The 15751-nt window shown below is 34.7% G+C and overlaps 1 protein-coding gene across 4 annotated transcripts in view; it reads right to left on the bottom strand.

Moving 5' to 3' along the window:
* Positions 1–15751, bottom strand: part of CDH12 (cadherin 12) — a 1056103-nt gene that overhangs the window by 45404 nt on the left and 994948 nt on the right. For all 4 annotated transcript variants that reach the window (XM_045441358.1, XM_045441360.1, XM_045441352.1 and 1 more), the window contains one exon: positions 4020–4273. In XM_045441358.1, coding sequence (XP_045297314.1) covers positions 4020–4273 — 254 coding nt within the window. The remainder of the gene's footprint in view (positions 1–4019; positions 4274–15751) is intronic.

The raw sequence follows: 15751 nt of genomic DNA, 5'->3' as shown, positions 1-15751 counted from the left end.
GGGTGTTTTGTAGTTGAGCTCAACTTCCTGTCCATATAACAAGATTTTTGATGTATTGGAAATGTCTCTCAAATAAAAATCAGCTACACTGATAGTCTCTTAATTCATGATGAAAATATCAATTCCAGTTGATTACAGATTTTTTTTTCCCAAAACTCTAGTGAACAGACCAAATTTAGGATTTCAGGTAATTTTAAGCAGGACACAGATAAACATTTCTATTTTAATGACAAGTTATTAATTATTTTAAATATCACAATCTACTTATGGTAATTGATAATGGTTTTCTGTTTATTAATTGATTTTACTACTTGATTTAAGTGGTAGTTTTGGTTAGAAATACCGTTAAACAGAAGGTTGCATGAATAAGGAGCATTTTAGTTGTTCAATTAAATTATGTAATTTTGAATTTATATATGGAAGTTTATATGCACAAAATACATTTTATTTTGAGTCATCGTATCCTTATCATCCCATGCTTCTTACATAGATTGAGTTTAGAATTGAATTATCCCTTTTCCCATTTTATACATAAAATTAATTAGATTAAATTTTCTTTTAAAATTCATAGGATAAGAAGTTTACGTCTTTGTAACAAAAGAAACATGGCAGACTGAACAAAATTATCCACTAAAATCTCTCTGTAGCTCAAATCACTCATACTCAAGACAAATGTTAATTTTCATGTAACTGAATAGTGATCATATATTTTAAATTTCATTTCTAAGTTTAAAAGACTACTGTTGTGAAAATCCCTCACTTCACCAGTGGTGGGCAAACTCATTCTGACTTGACTCACAAGAAACTGTTCTCATAAACTATATAATAAGAGGGTCAAAGGATACAGAACATTAGAGACAGGAAATGAATGTATCTAATAGCAAAGGCTAGAAGAGTAAAGGAAACAATAACGAGAAATTAAGCTTGGGATGGGGAGGACCAGATATGGTATACGGTTGACTCCTGAACAACACAGGTTTCAACGGCACAGGTCCACTTATATGAGGGTCTTCTTTGATACATACAAAACAGTTTTGTAAATGTATTTTATCATCCTCATGCTTTTGTTAATACGTTTTATTTTTCTGGCTTACTTTATTTTAAGAATGCAGTATATAATATATATAACATACAAAATATATGTTAATGGCTGCTTAACATTAATCATGAGGGTTCTGGTGAATAGTAGGCTATTAGAGATTTGGGGGAGTCAAGTTATGTGTGGATTTTCAACTATGCAGAGGGTTAGAGCCACTAACCCCCACATTGTTCAAGGGTCAACTACATTTGGAGTTATTACACCCAACTGTACCTTTCTTCAAAATTGTTTTAATCCTTGCTTAATGCCATTGCATTCTGGTTCTTTATTCTGGGCTCAGTGATAATAAAATAATATACTGGGGTGCCTCGGTGGCTCAGTCAACCATTCGACTCTGGATTGCAGCTCAGGTCATGAACCCATGGTACATGGGATCGAGCTCTGCACTGACAGCATGAAGCCTGCTGGGAATTCTCTCTCTCTCCCTCTCTCTCTGCCCCTCCCCCGCTTGTGGTCTCTCTCTCTCTCTCTCTCTCTCTTTTCTGAAAATAAATAAATAAACCTTAAAAAGGTAATAAAATACCCACTGGTATGGAATAACGTAGCTCTGAATTAATGCCTCGTACAGTAACCCTGTGAAAAGACAGTGAAGCAAAGGGAAAGAAAGTGTACCTAAACGTTAGGTAATTTCACATTTTGATGCTTATTTTTCACAACATCTTTTTACTACCATTTTTAAGTGAGCAAACATGTTTTCAGGCCCAAAATACGATGATTCATACCCTATGTTTCCTCAACTGACATGATTCAAGCTTATTATTTACTCCAAGGACATGGAAGGAAGAGAGCTTTCATGTTGATTCAAAAGCGGCTCTGTCTTTTGACAACCCCTCACGGGGATCAATTAGATCCATCTGTGTCTACAGCTTTGGTGAGTCAGGCTGCTACCCATTAGAAGGAAGACTAGTGATGCCGCTTTATTCCATATACAGTAGCTCTTGTCGGACACTAGCTCGCGTGACAGTAACCCCCCCCCCCACACCACCACCACCAACAACAACAACAAAACCAGTCTTACAGTTGAATTGTTTCTCTAAAACATAGCTTTCCTTTATTCCTCACACCAGGATCTTAACTCTAAACATGTTCTTGTATTTGGAAATCTGAAACCCTCACCACCCTCCCACCTTTGCCAGGTGGTGGGTTTCCTTATAAATTCTCTGATTTGTTTGGTTTTGTTTTTGACATACTGCATTAAGTTCATATTTTATAAATATTTTGATCCCATCATGCTTTGATCAGTCTTCAAAGATAGAACATACAGTAAATTAAATAACTTAGCATGTTCTCTAGATATCATGTTTCACTATGTTCCAGAATTCTCATTTACTGTATGTATCATAGAGAATTTCAATCCATATTTATTTACCTACTACTTTCTTTACAGCCTTCAATATTTCTTCTGCAACTGTTTATATTCTCGAAATTCCTCGTGAATCTACTCACGAGGCATTTCCCCGTTTCACAATTATCAACAGCACACTTGTGGTCTTAAGAATAGGACTGATGAATGATGACAGGTTAATATATAACAGCTGCTAATAGAGCTGATTCTTGGGAACGCTTCTACAAACACTAGTAATAAACACACTCTTCTGGAGTTTAACTGAGTGTGAGTCATGTTGTAAAATGGACATGTAGAACAACAACTTGAATCCAATGAGGAAATTAACCAGCATTCAACCTGACATGTAGGGGCACTCAGGAGTTTCTATTTCTCTTCTCTTTCCCAAGACAAATGGTGCTTCTTTAGCGTTCTCTCCTGACCACTGACGTGTTTCGAGAAGAGGAATACTCAGACCATCTTGGGAGATAGATTCATATGAATACAAAGAACAAGGCTTACCTGCTCTCAAGCCATTTCCTGAGACTTTCCTATATGCTATGAATGTGTTGAGGTAACCACTGAATGATTTATGCATTTTTTTGTATTATTGCCCCATGACAGAAAGTCTTATAAGATATGTCTATGTATTTTCCTTAGGTCAATAGTGTTTTTGCATCAAAAGCCAACTTTTCTTTGGTCTGATTTTGTATATGAAGGTTTAACCCCTTAGAGGTGGAAGATTCAGAACAAATCACACACTGCTCTCTCTCTTTCTTTTCTACTTTTTTTTTTTTTTTTTTTGGTGTCCCAGTGCTTGTATGCATGTGGGATATGGGCAGCTAGCAGGGAATTGAAAGGTTCAGAAGAAATAGAGTTGAATCAATAGGAAGTCTCAAACTATGTTGCAGAATCGATGTATAAGTGAGGGAAAGGGAAATCCCACTGTTTCAGTAGTAGTACAAATGGAATGTATGGGTTTCGGGAGGAAGGAGAGAGAGAGATTATTTTCTTACTCTACCGATGGCTTTGTTGACTCACTACCCAGCAGCCTTATAGCAAAAGGAGCTCTTTGTAACGTCTGGGCTTTGAGCAATTCCATAATTCATCTTACCCTAGAACTGGCTCTAACTGCTTTCATCAGTGGACACAATTGTCAGTGAAGAAAATGAACTGTAAATGGCAAGTGGTCGAACCATCTCTCTCAAACACTAACTTCCGGCAAGAGACAGAGATTTTTGAGTAATTGAAAAAATGTATTAAATGTCTACTATACTTCAGGTACTGTGAAAGTATCTCCATATCATGAATCATGGGAATTCATCCTTTGAGGTTGTATTAATAAATGCCTTTTACAAATGAAAAATTGTGACTGGTTAGCTTGAGTAACATGTTCACCATCATGCCACTGTTAAGCCACTGCTACAGGGACTGATAGCAGATGTCTTTGTTCAAATCCTGTGGCTTTTCCTCTAATACGTATCACGCGAAGGCATAACATTTTCCCCAAACTCAATCATCCATGCAGGTTTGGACAGAGCATTGTTTTTCCTTTCTCTTCCGACACACAGAAAATGAAAAGTTTCTTTTTCTTACCGAACAGCACTACTGCCCACATCTAGGTCTTGTGCAGTGACAGCACCGATGATGGTCCCAACTGGAGTGTCTTCATAAACCTCCATGGTATAGAGCGGCTTGCTAAACACCGGTGGCTCCTCAACATCCAGCACACTGATCTTCACTGTGGCTGTGTCTTTAAAAGGGCCCGCGGAGTGAAATCTGTGGTCAATGTGAAGGTTGGAGGCTTCTACTTTAAAAGTATATGCCTTCTTTGTTTCAAAATCTAATGGCTGGAATAAGGACAAATCGAAAATGAAGAGCTGCATGTGTATAGAATGTGGCAAAGATGGTGAACATTGTTTCAGAACATTTGCAAGGTAATACCAATTCTGAATCGGTTTCAAAACTTGTAATTAGTGGGTGAAGACACAGTTTCGGAATCACGCTCTTGTAGATTATTCTGGGTAACTTGTAACGATAATTAGTTGCATATACTAAAATGGCACGTATGTGCACATACATGCTTAAGTAGGGCTTATTCATTTTGTAGGAGCAGTTAAAACACCAAGAGAAATTTTAAGGCAAGTTATTTTCTGATCTTATACAATACTGACATCTAGTGGAATTAAGCTATAATTAAAATACAATAAAATTGAAATTGGATAGCTAGGACAGTCTACATTCCAGTTTAAAATTTGGTACAACAAAATGTTTTTTTTTTCTTGAACTACTCTTCTTATTTTGACAATATTATAATTTTTTTATTAAATATTTTTTACTGTTTAAGTCTTTTCACTAAAAAAAAAAAGGACTCTGTCAGGATTTAAAGCATACACAGTGGTGACTATAGAGTTTTGGTCTTTGGTGTTCTCAGCATTGTATATATAATTAGTAGGCATTGTAATGCATCATTAGGATATTTTACCAATCTTTTACCTTCAACATATATGATCAAATTAAACACAATTGTGAAACATGGTGTTTGGAAGTCATTTGTCCAGAAGTCACTGATTCTCTATTTTAATATGTTACTACTACTTACTTTCACTTTTATTCTGAATATTTGTTTTATGTTACAAATAACTGAAAATATTACATTCTGGAAATATGGGGTTGCCACGGTGCTTTATATAAACTTTAAAGTCAATGGCTCTCCCTTCTCATCACCTATGAAAAACTAAGACAATATGAAATTAACATTAACATAGAGATTTTCAGGGACCTTTAGTAGTTTCTGTTTTCTAAATTAATTCCCTCTGCTATGACTCCAATGACTTGCTAATTGTTGTGTCAACAGATCTGTTTTTTGTCTCAGCACACCTGGGGAAAATAAGGGAGATCTATCTCTCCCTTAAGGATAAGACCATAATTTTATGCGGATGGATAAAATTTTTATAAAAAATTTTTATAAAAAAAAATTTTATATTTTTTATGAGGATGAAAATGGAAAATTTTAAAAAAATCCCTGTGAAATCCTCAAAAACTCTCACAATTCCATGGAGTTTATTAGAGCAAATAGTAACACCACCGAGACGTGACATTAAGTTCTGTTCACAATCATTTTCATTCAGGGGAATCTATATTTATTTTCCCTGTAATTATTCCCTTATTTATCTAATTTGTCCAATTTTATTCATTTTTTATCTGCTTTGCGCTCAATGTTTTCTTTTATCTTTTTATGTATTTTTAGTGACTTGTCTCATGCTTATTTGCCTATTATATTATGTCAATATGATATTGATTTTCTTCAATTTCCATCTCTTTTGTTAAGAATTTCAATTTATCATTAAGCCAATAAAAGTAAATAATGGCATGCATAATATGCCATCATAGATATTTTAGCTATTGGTTAATTGAATAGGAACATAATATCAAGAACGAAAAAGGAGGTAGTCCAATGATGCTATTTCGATAAGCCTACAGCTTGACTACCGTGTCTTGTTAAAGGAATCAAAATCATGAAAAAGCAAAACAAAACAACAAACAACAACAACAAAAACCAATTGCCAGAATAGGACAGCAAAGCATTATTCAGGCAGAAAATATGAAACTGTTAACAATTACTGAGAATGTTTACATAGAATAAAGATCAAAGCAAGATAGGAAAACCATTTTTAAATATTAAAGGGATATCCTTTTGAACCTCAGTTAGGCTTATTGTAATAGTGTCTCAGTGGAATTAACAAAATTCAAATTATTAAAATGGTAACTTTAGGTTGAGAAAAAGAAGAAATATCTAACAAAATTAAGCCATTTAATATTGAATTAATTTAAAAAATATCAACAGCCTACATGGTGGTGAGGCTTGGAATACTTCCTGGGTGCATTGACAAGATTTGCTTTTTCTACATTCAACAAACTCAGAAATTAGTGAGAAACATGTCATCTCGTTTAATGAATGAGAGAGACCGATGTGTAAGAAAGAGGGCTGTGCTAGGTCATTCAAATTAAAGGACATAGAAAAATATATTTCCTGTTTTTGTAAACCCTAAATGCTCTATGAATGTGAAACAATATAATTTTCCATCATACTGACCCCTATCTTCTAACGTAAGATTATTTTGACATGATCACCTTGGGTCCTTTTGCCTAGAAAGCTAACTGAGCTGTCCTAGCTTATACTTACCCCTTTGGGGGAAGGGGGGCCAGAATTCACTTCTGTCTCAGAATATAGCCACTAATACCATGTGTTCCCCTCCTCCGCCCTTACTTTCTCCTAGACATCAAAATGCTCCTGATTATCTACATGATTGGGCAACTTCTTTCTAAACAAGATCTACATTTTATTCATTTTATTTACCTACTTGATTAAGGTGTCACTCCCACCTGATGGTTAAAATAAACTTAAAAAATAATAATAAATAAAAAAAGGCAGTGCAGATAATTTCCTCCTGGCCTTGAAGAAGTAAACTCATGAGGGTAGAAACCACCTGGCAAGTCCTCAAGGGGCGCCTACTGGAGTTGACACTGAAACCTAGCCAATAACTAGCAAGAAATACTGACCTCAGTCATAAAGCCACAAAGAAATGAATTCCGCCCACAACCAATAAGCTTGGAAAGTGTCTCTAAGCTTCAAATCAGATGGCACCCCAGCCGACGCCTTGATTTCAGCCTGAGAGGCGCTGAGGTTTCAGCAGAGGACCCAGTTACGGTATCCTCTGACCCACACTTCCATCTGTCTTTACTTTTTCCTCCTCTATATTGCTTCAATTTTTATGGTTAACACGCATCGGTATTATTTTGCCAACAGAGTAAAGTCATCACTCAACACAATGTATTCTTCAGTAATAAGATTCTACTTTCTCAATCATATAGTGGTTCTTAATGGCCAATGGAAGGAAATATTTTCAATCAATCCAAATGACTGAAGACTGAACCTTTATCCAAATCAGGGTAGGTGCCTTTCAGGACAAGCAGAAAACAGACTTATACCAGCCTGAACCATGATGAAAAGACAAGATGGAAAAGATCTTACAAAGTAATTTCTTTGTGCCAGGGTGTGCTACAAAGATAAGATTTTCTGATCAAGCATCATTTTAAAGGAAAATTAAGTTTCCCAAAACTTAGTTTTATGATCGACATGGTAACCAATTTATCTATTTGTTGCTGGCACTTTCTGTTTCATAAGAATTTATTCCAGAACTTGACCACAACTCATGTTACATAGAAAATCATTCATAGATGATATCTGCACGTACTTCTTTGATTTATTCACATCAATTTAAATTCACATTGATCAAATCAAATGTTTGGTGTTGAGAATAGAGTGGTTAACAAGTTAAATTTTATCACAAGCCTTATATTGTAGAAAAGGATGGCCACAAAAACAACAACAAAAAATTAGTAAGTACATCATTTTCAGCTAGTGTTAAGATTTATGAGGAAAATGAGGTAATAAGACAGGAGGAAACATAATTACATAGAGCACATTGGAAGTGCATTTTTTTCATGTTTATTTATTTTTGAGAGAGACAAAGAGAGAGAGTGAGCTTGAGCGGGGAAGGGACAGAGAGAGGGAGACAGGATCCAAAGTGTGGGCTCCATGCCAACAGCAGAGAGCAAGATATGGGGCTCAAACCCACAAGTCACAAGATCATGCATGATTGAGCCAAATCGAACTCTTAACCGACTGAGCCACCCAGGCACCCAGGAAATGCATTCCTGAGGATGTAATAATGATAAGAACTGAGATAAGAAAAACCACGCATGGGGAAGTCAGAAGCTAATGACCCTGATGGAAGGTGAGCAAAGGTTAAATTCCATAGAATAAATTCTATACCTTTCAATAAATATTTTTTGAACATCCTACCACGTTCTAGACATGATTACCCATGCTAGAACTGAGCCAAGCAGACAAAAATCACCACCTGTGTGGAGTTTGCTGTCTTCTAGGAGTTGATGGACAACAATAAAATACATAGGCAAAATATGTACCATGTTGGGCGGCAATAAATGGTATGGAAAAGTGTAAAACTTGGGGGTCAGATCATGTTCTATGTGTTGGGGGTAGATGGCAGTTTGTGTATCCTATCACTGTTGAGGAAGGAATTCAACTCAGCAACTTACTAAAAACTAGAGAGGTAACTATTTTTGTTTAAGTTTATTTACCTATTTTTGAGAGAGAGAGAGAGCCTGCGAGCTGAAGGAGAGTGGGGAGGAGCAGAGAGAATCTCAAACAGATTCCGCACTGTCAGCGCGGAGCCCGACACCGGGCTTGAACTTACAATCCAGGAGATCATGACCTGAGCCAAAACAAAGAGTCTGAAGCTCAACCACCTGAGCCAGCCAGGTGCCCCCATGAACTAATTATTTGATGCATAAAAGTTGTTACATGATTAGGTAAAAATTCCCCAACAAAAAAAGGAAACAAGTCAAATGTGGCCATTTTTAAAACCTGAATTTTAGTTGTTGACAAATTTCAACGGCCTTTCAGTTTTAAAATTAAAAAAAAAAAAAAAAAAAAAAAAAACTAAAACAAAAAGAAACCCAGTGGAATGACCAGACAAAAAACGTATTTTCTAAATAAAATTATTAAAGTGAAGAAACATGTACTTCCTAAAAGTTACCTCTACATAAATTTGTCACAGAACTATTTGTTAGAAATGCCTTTAATTTTTGTGGGCATAATTTAGACTCCAGATTTTTGTAGCACTACGAATTTTTGATAATTTTAATGAATTAATTTAAGAATCATGGGCATTATTCGCTCTATGCCCATATTTTAGTGATGATACTTTTTGACACAAATTCAGTAACTAATTCAGCAAGACAAAACAAAACAAAAAAGAATACTGAAAGAAACTCTAGTGCTTCTAATTAAGGGTTTGGGGTAAATGAAAGATTTTACCCTAAAAATGAAAGATTACATTAACTTTTATAAATACTTAAGTAAAATACGTGTTTTACATGCACACACGGTATAGATCATGATCATCTAGGGAGGCCAATTATTTTTTGAGCTTTCTTGAATAACCAAGTTCACAATTTACTTCTCTTTTTTTTATTTTAATTTTTTTTTCAACGTTTATTTATTTTTGGGACAGAGAGAGACAGAGCATGAACGGGGGAGGGGCAGAGAGAGAGGGAGACACAGAATCGGAAACAGGCTCCAGGCTCTGAGCCGTCAGCCCAGAGCCTGACGCGGGGCTCGAACTCACGGGCCGCGAGATCGTGACCTGGCTGAAGTCGGACGCTTAACCGACTGCGCCACCCAGGCGCCCCAACTTCTCTTTTTTTTAATGTTTAATTATTTTTGAGAGAGAGAGAGAGAGAGTGGGGGAGGGGCAGAGAGAGAGGGAGACACAGAATCCAAAGCAGGTTCCTGAGCAGGTTCTGAGCTGTCAGCATAGAGTCTGATGTGGGGCTTGAACTTATGAATGGTAAGATCATGAACTGAGAAAAAGTCAGAGGCGCAACTGACTGAGCCAACCAGGCACCCCTCTCACATTTTACTTCTAACATATATTGTTGGTAACAATAGTTATAACAGTCAATATGCTTTTCAAACATAGTATAATTTACAAGCTGTTCAACTTTGAAAAAGTTACCTTTTTTCTTTGAGTTTCTTATTTCTCATATGCATAATCAGTAAAACACTATCTAAGTAATTTATAAAATACAATAAACTTTACATAGTACTGACAACTAAAAAAGAATGCATCATAAATTAAAACAATATACCAACACAATGCATTTGTTCTGTAGTCAATAAAAAATTTAAACACCCTGTATATTTCAAGAATGTCCTTTATTGTGACAACACAAATACAGATATGATAAAGTGGCTTTAGGGGGCTCAAATATAGTAGGAATAATAGATGTGTTTAAAGTATTAGTGCTATAAGTATCGTAGGTGTTTGAAAGAAATGCTGACATTTTGGAAGAAAGTAAGAAGTGATCAGCTTTGCCTGAGGGACTCATGAAAGTCTTTGGTATGAGACATGGGAGATAGTTAAAAACAACAACAACAACAACAACAGAAAGAATCAACTAAGAAACTTATGTGGGGCAGTGTCTTCTGTGCAAAAGGAAGACTAGTGCATTTGGTAGAAATCGCAGTGAATTTCGTATGGTTGGAAAATAGCCTGTACATATGTGCATGCTTATTCATGTGTGCAGCAGATGATAATACAAAACAGACGATTTGCTTGGTATCTTACTAATGATGGAAACAAAAAAAGGACTTTAGCATGAGAGTAAGAGGAACAGAGTTAGGTTTCAACCACTCATAGAGGAAAGGGTAAGTTAAATGAATACATTCAGAGAATGGCCATTGCAGTGGTAGAAGGAATAACCAGGAGGATGCATGGCAACCCAGTAGGCAGAGAAAGAGGGACATTTTAACACATGTTCAGGAGAAATTAGTGGCCAGGATTTACGTCCTATTTGTCACAAGGAAGCTGAAGGCAAGAGAAGCAACATAAGAAAAAAGTCTAGATTTGGGGGTTACGAAACTGGAGAGGAAGCGGAGCCTTATCTAGGAAGGAGAAGACATGAACAGAAGCGCTCTTGTTGGGAAAAGAGAAGGAATTTGACTTTGGTCATTCTGAGTTTGAACAGACTATAGAACACACAGTTTTAAATGCCTGATGGGAAGCAAAACGAGCTGCTTTGGTAATTTCAGTCTAGGAGCCAGTGTAGAGTTTATAAGACTGATTAGCAAAGTTAGGTAAGATGTTTAAAAGAAAAGGTGATGACAAATATTTACAAAAACTGGGACATCATATTTACAGAAACAAATAAAGAACACCACTTATGTTTTTCTTTAAACTTAAGCATGTCAGACTGGCTAAAAATAGGAGTGTCTTAAACTTAATAAAGGTGTATGTTTGGCTACATAAAATAAGCGATTCCAAATTTTTTCATCTTTTTCCCCTTAGAGTTATTCAAAAATTAACCACACGGTGGTGCTCTTCACCAAATCATTTGGTGTGAAAGCCTTTCCTTTCCATTTGGCTTCAAAAAGAAAATAAGTTTTACCAACAGGACCTAAGTAAAATATAAATGGTTCAGTGGGACCCGCTGAGAGCTTAGCCTATTTACTAAAAATCCTGGTAAAGAATACAACATTTTACTTCCTTTTTTTACGGGAAAAAAATAATTCTGCTTTGGAGTCAGGGTGAAAACAGTTACGTTTATTTGGAATGAAATATTTCCAACTAACATCAAAGAGTAAGAATTCTTTTTTAAACCAAAAGTTTTACTTATTTAAAAACAGAGAGGAAATCACATCATCATTCTTACTTTAAACATGCACTCTTTATTTCCTAGTTACCAACAGACATTTTTGTAGAAATGGTAGAGAACTGAGAAATTATGGAAGATAATAAAATTGTCCTTTTGCAGAACTTAAATGTTGACGACAGTATTTTAATTGCTTTTATTTCTTAATAGTAACAAGGAAATTACAGTGCTTCTATAAATATATTTCTATTTTTAGTCCCTCAATGTTTTTAACTCATGTAATTTTATATTTATATCTGTTAACTATGTAATTATATAATAAATTATATTTATTCTCAGTTCTCCAGTAGAAAAAAAAAACTAGAGTAAAATATATTTTCTTTCCTTTTTCAATTAAGAATAAAATTGCTCAATTTAAAATGCTTTATGCTGTCATTTTAAATGTAGCCTATCTCCTAATTTTTAGATGGGATGAAATTTTCACAGTATTATTTTGATTTTGTTAGTGTTTTTAATGTTATCATAATTAAGAACATATAGGGTACTTTCTATTTGTTTAAATTTTGCTCAATGCAATGTGACATAAGTGTAGACTAAGGGTAGTTTTTTTGTGTGTTTTGTTTTATTTTTACCAATAGCCTGTGTCTTAGGATTTGTAAAGTTTCATAATGTTATTCTGAATTCAATGTGACACAGTGAAATAACATTATGTCATAGGGCTCATAAACTGAATTCAGGCTGATGTTAAAAAATAAATTAATAAAAGTTTTTTTTTCATTCTTCTCTGCTCATATAAACCTATCATTTTTATCCACTTACACCCTCCTCAGAAAGAGAGAGGGGAAATGGTAAAGGGAAAGCAAATAAATATTTTGGAGATAAAACAATAACTAGAATATGTGCTTCAGAGAACTTTGTATTTTATTTTATTTTATTTTATTTTATTTTATTTTAAGATGCCATTTAAATTCCAGTTAAATATAGTGTAGTGTTGGTTTCAGGAGGACAATTTAGCGATTCATCACTTACATACAACACCCAGTATTTTGTTTATTGAGTTCAGAAAAGAAAAACTCGGTAAACAAAATATCATACTCAATGTTAGCCAAACAATTAAAGTAACTGATATTTATCAAATAGCTACATATTCAAAGGTAGAATATATTTTGGACTTTCTAAATATTTTTTTTTCAACGTTTATTTATTTTTGGGACAGAGAGAGACAGAGCATGAACGGGGGAGGGGCAGAGAGAGAGGGAGACACAGAATCGGAAACAGGCTCCAGGCTCTGAGCCATCAGCCCAGAGCCCGACGCGGGGCTCGAACTCACGGACCGCGAGATCGTGACCTGGCTGAAGTCGGACGCTTAACCGACTGCGCCACCCAGGCGCCCCTATTTTGGACTTTCTAAATGCATTAACAACATAATTCCTGCATGAATTTGGTTTTATTAAAACCCTTTTTTACAATTTTATGCTGAGATGTTGAAGGGAGATTTGTTAAAAAACTAATTTAAAGATCACCATGTAACTGGAATAGTGCTATTGACGTTTACATATTTATTTATCATCACACACCTAATTTTTCTATGACTCCTAAAGGTAAGTACAAGGTAAACTTTTCTGAAAACTTACTGAATATACACACAACTAATTCTATAATACGTTCTTCACCCCTCCCCCAAAACTCTAAAGAACTGCAGTTGTTTAAATTAATTTTGAGTTTCTCATGGGCTCTATTCAACAGAATTTTTCTAATGGTTTTATTTTCAAGAAATCATTCTGCCATGTTTAATCAAGTCATAATTCTACACGTACATATTTGTACAAACACACAAAATATAATACATACAGCAGATAGATATGTAGGTAGGTATGTAAGTAGGTAGGTAGACAGATGATAGGTAATTTTAAAATTTTGTTACAGAAGTGATCTCCTGGGATATTTGTCTTTTTTGAGATTTAATAGATGAACTCTGCAAGCTACAATTGTCCTTTCCAAAAGATTGCCTCTAGGTTTTCCTCACTTAGACATTAAGACAAATTACAACACTAAGAACAAATCTATTCAATTCTTTGGTAATTTGCTGGATGATCAGAATTTTTATGAAAGTATGTTTTGGCTGTCCCTTTAAAATGTCGCCAGAATCTCACCATTTCTCACAACCTCAATTACTACACAAGGCATGGTCCATACCTCCATCAATGGTTCATGGGATTATTTCTGTAGGTTTGTAACTGGTCTATTTCTATCCTTACTTCCTAGTCATTATTCTCAGAACACCACAGTATCCCAGCTTTACAAGGATAGAGGTAACTTAGATCTAAAGTCACCCTGGGCTTTCCCATACCATGATCTAATTCGAGTCCTTGGACTGACTGGCCTATTGGGCTTCCCAAGAAGGGCCCTTTCTCTGCACTTTGACTTCATTTCTGGCTGGGAACCCTTTCATTAGTGCACTCAACCCACTGGATTCCTTGCAGCTGCTGCCCAATCTTTCTGGACAAGCTTCACTCAGACACTACATGGTTCATTTCCTGCTTCATTCAAGAGTCTGCTGAAATTTCATCCTGTCAGAGAAACGTTTTTTGACCACCTCATTATAAGAGCCACCACATGCAGTAATGACTTGTATCCCTGTACCCTACTTTACGCTTTTCAAGCTTGAATTTATAGCTGCTGTCAGTGATTTTGCATTTATCATCTGTCTTTCCCAACTAAGTGGAAGCTGCTTCAGTTCAGGGATTGGATCTGTTTTGTTTACTGCTTTATACCCAGAATCCAGAGTGGGCTCTCAGATTTAGTGACTTCCCCATCAGTACCTGTTGAATGAAGGAGTGAACGTTAGTTATGGACACTGAACTTTATTTAAATGACAAATTTTATGCCAGCAAAATGGACAATTATTCATCCACTGCAGGAAGAAAAATGTACTTTTTATACTTGGAGATACACATTTCAGACTGTTTTTCTTTATTATGTAAATCAATTTTAATAACGTTATGTCATAATTTCATAAATCCTTTTTAATCTCCTTAAGAAAGAGAAGAGTCAAAAAATTAAATCAAAAAATGCAACAAAATAAAATTGTTCAAAAATTTGACTCTTTTTATGAATCTTTCATAAGCTAAAAAGGGAAAAGGTCTGTTCTTATTGCTATAGTGAGGATGTATAATAGGTAAATACTTACGAAAATTGATTTCTATGACTAAATATTTACTTTCAAAGATCAAGCCATTTTGATGTAATGTAAAGACTATAGTTAGCCATGTTTTCAATTGTGTTAAAAAGTAACACACATTTTCCCACACATTTTCCCAGATTGACACTTAGACATCAATGTTTTATTGGCACAGATGATAAATATGTATAAATAAAAATATATAAAATGTGTATAAATATAAAATATAGGTATAACTTTAAATATACATGCGTATATGGATTTTAAATATATAGCATACACAATATTGACTCTTCTGTACCTCAATTTTACTTTGTAAATTTACTTATTTTCATACATAAATTTTATTAACTGTTGATGTAAAATATTTTCTATTATTTTCTTTATTACTAAGAGAATTCATATTTGCTCCATTTAAATTAATGTTTGTAAGTCATTTAAGTATAGTGCTTTTTGAGAAAAAATAAGTGATAAGACTTTTCATTGACTTTCTACTGAATAGAAAAGAGAAAAATGAGCAAAGCAAGAAGAAACAATAAAGGAGTAAAGTTGATAAGAATGTGACACATAGTTTTTAAGAGTACTTTGAAAATTAAACATAAATGTATAATTGTGCTGAATGAGATCATGTGGTTAAATTAATTTGTAGAAAAGGTACAGTTTATTGCAATAGTGGAAATAAAAAGTGATAAATAATCTATATGAAAATTGTGTTTATTTTCAATATTGTTTTTATTGTCATATATATCATTTCTTTGTTAAAATTCAGAGTTCCTGAGCAAATCTGGAAACAGCAACCTCATTCATGGGAATGACTGCAAATATACTTCTTGTAGATTAAAATAATTTCAGTTATTAAATGTATACGATATACTGCAGTTTGGGTTGAATACAACATGCTTTG

Source organism: Leopardus geoffroyi, chromosome A1 (assembly GCF_018350155.1).
Source record: "Leopardus geoffroyi isolate Oge1 chromosome A1, O.geoffroyi_Oge1_pat1.0, whole genome shotgun sequence".
NCBI lineage: Eukaryota > Metazoa > Chordata > Mammalia > Carnivora > Felidae > Leopardus > Leopardus geoffroyi.
Note: the sequence above shows the minus strand (reverse complement) of the source record. Positions and strands in the feature narration are given on the sequence as shown.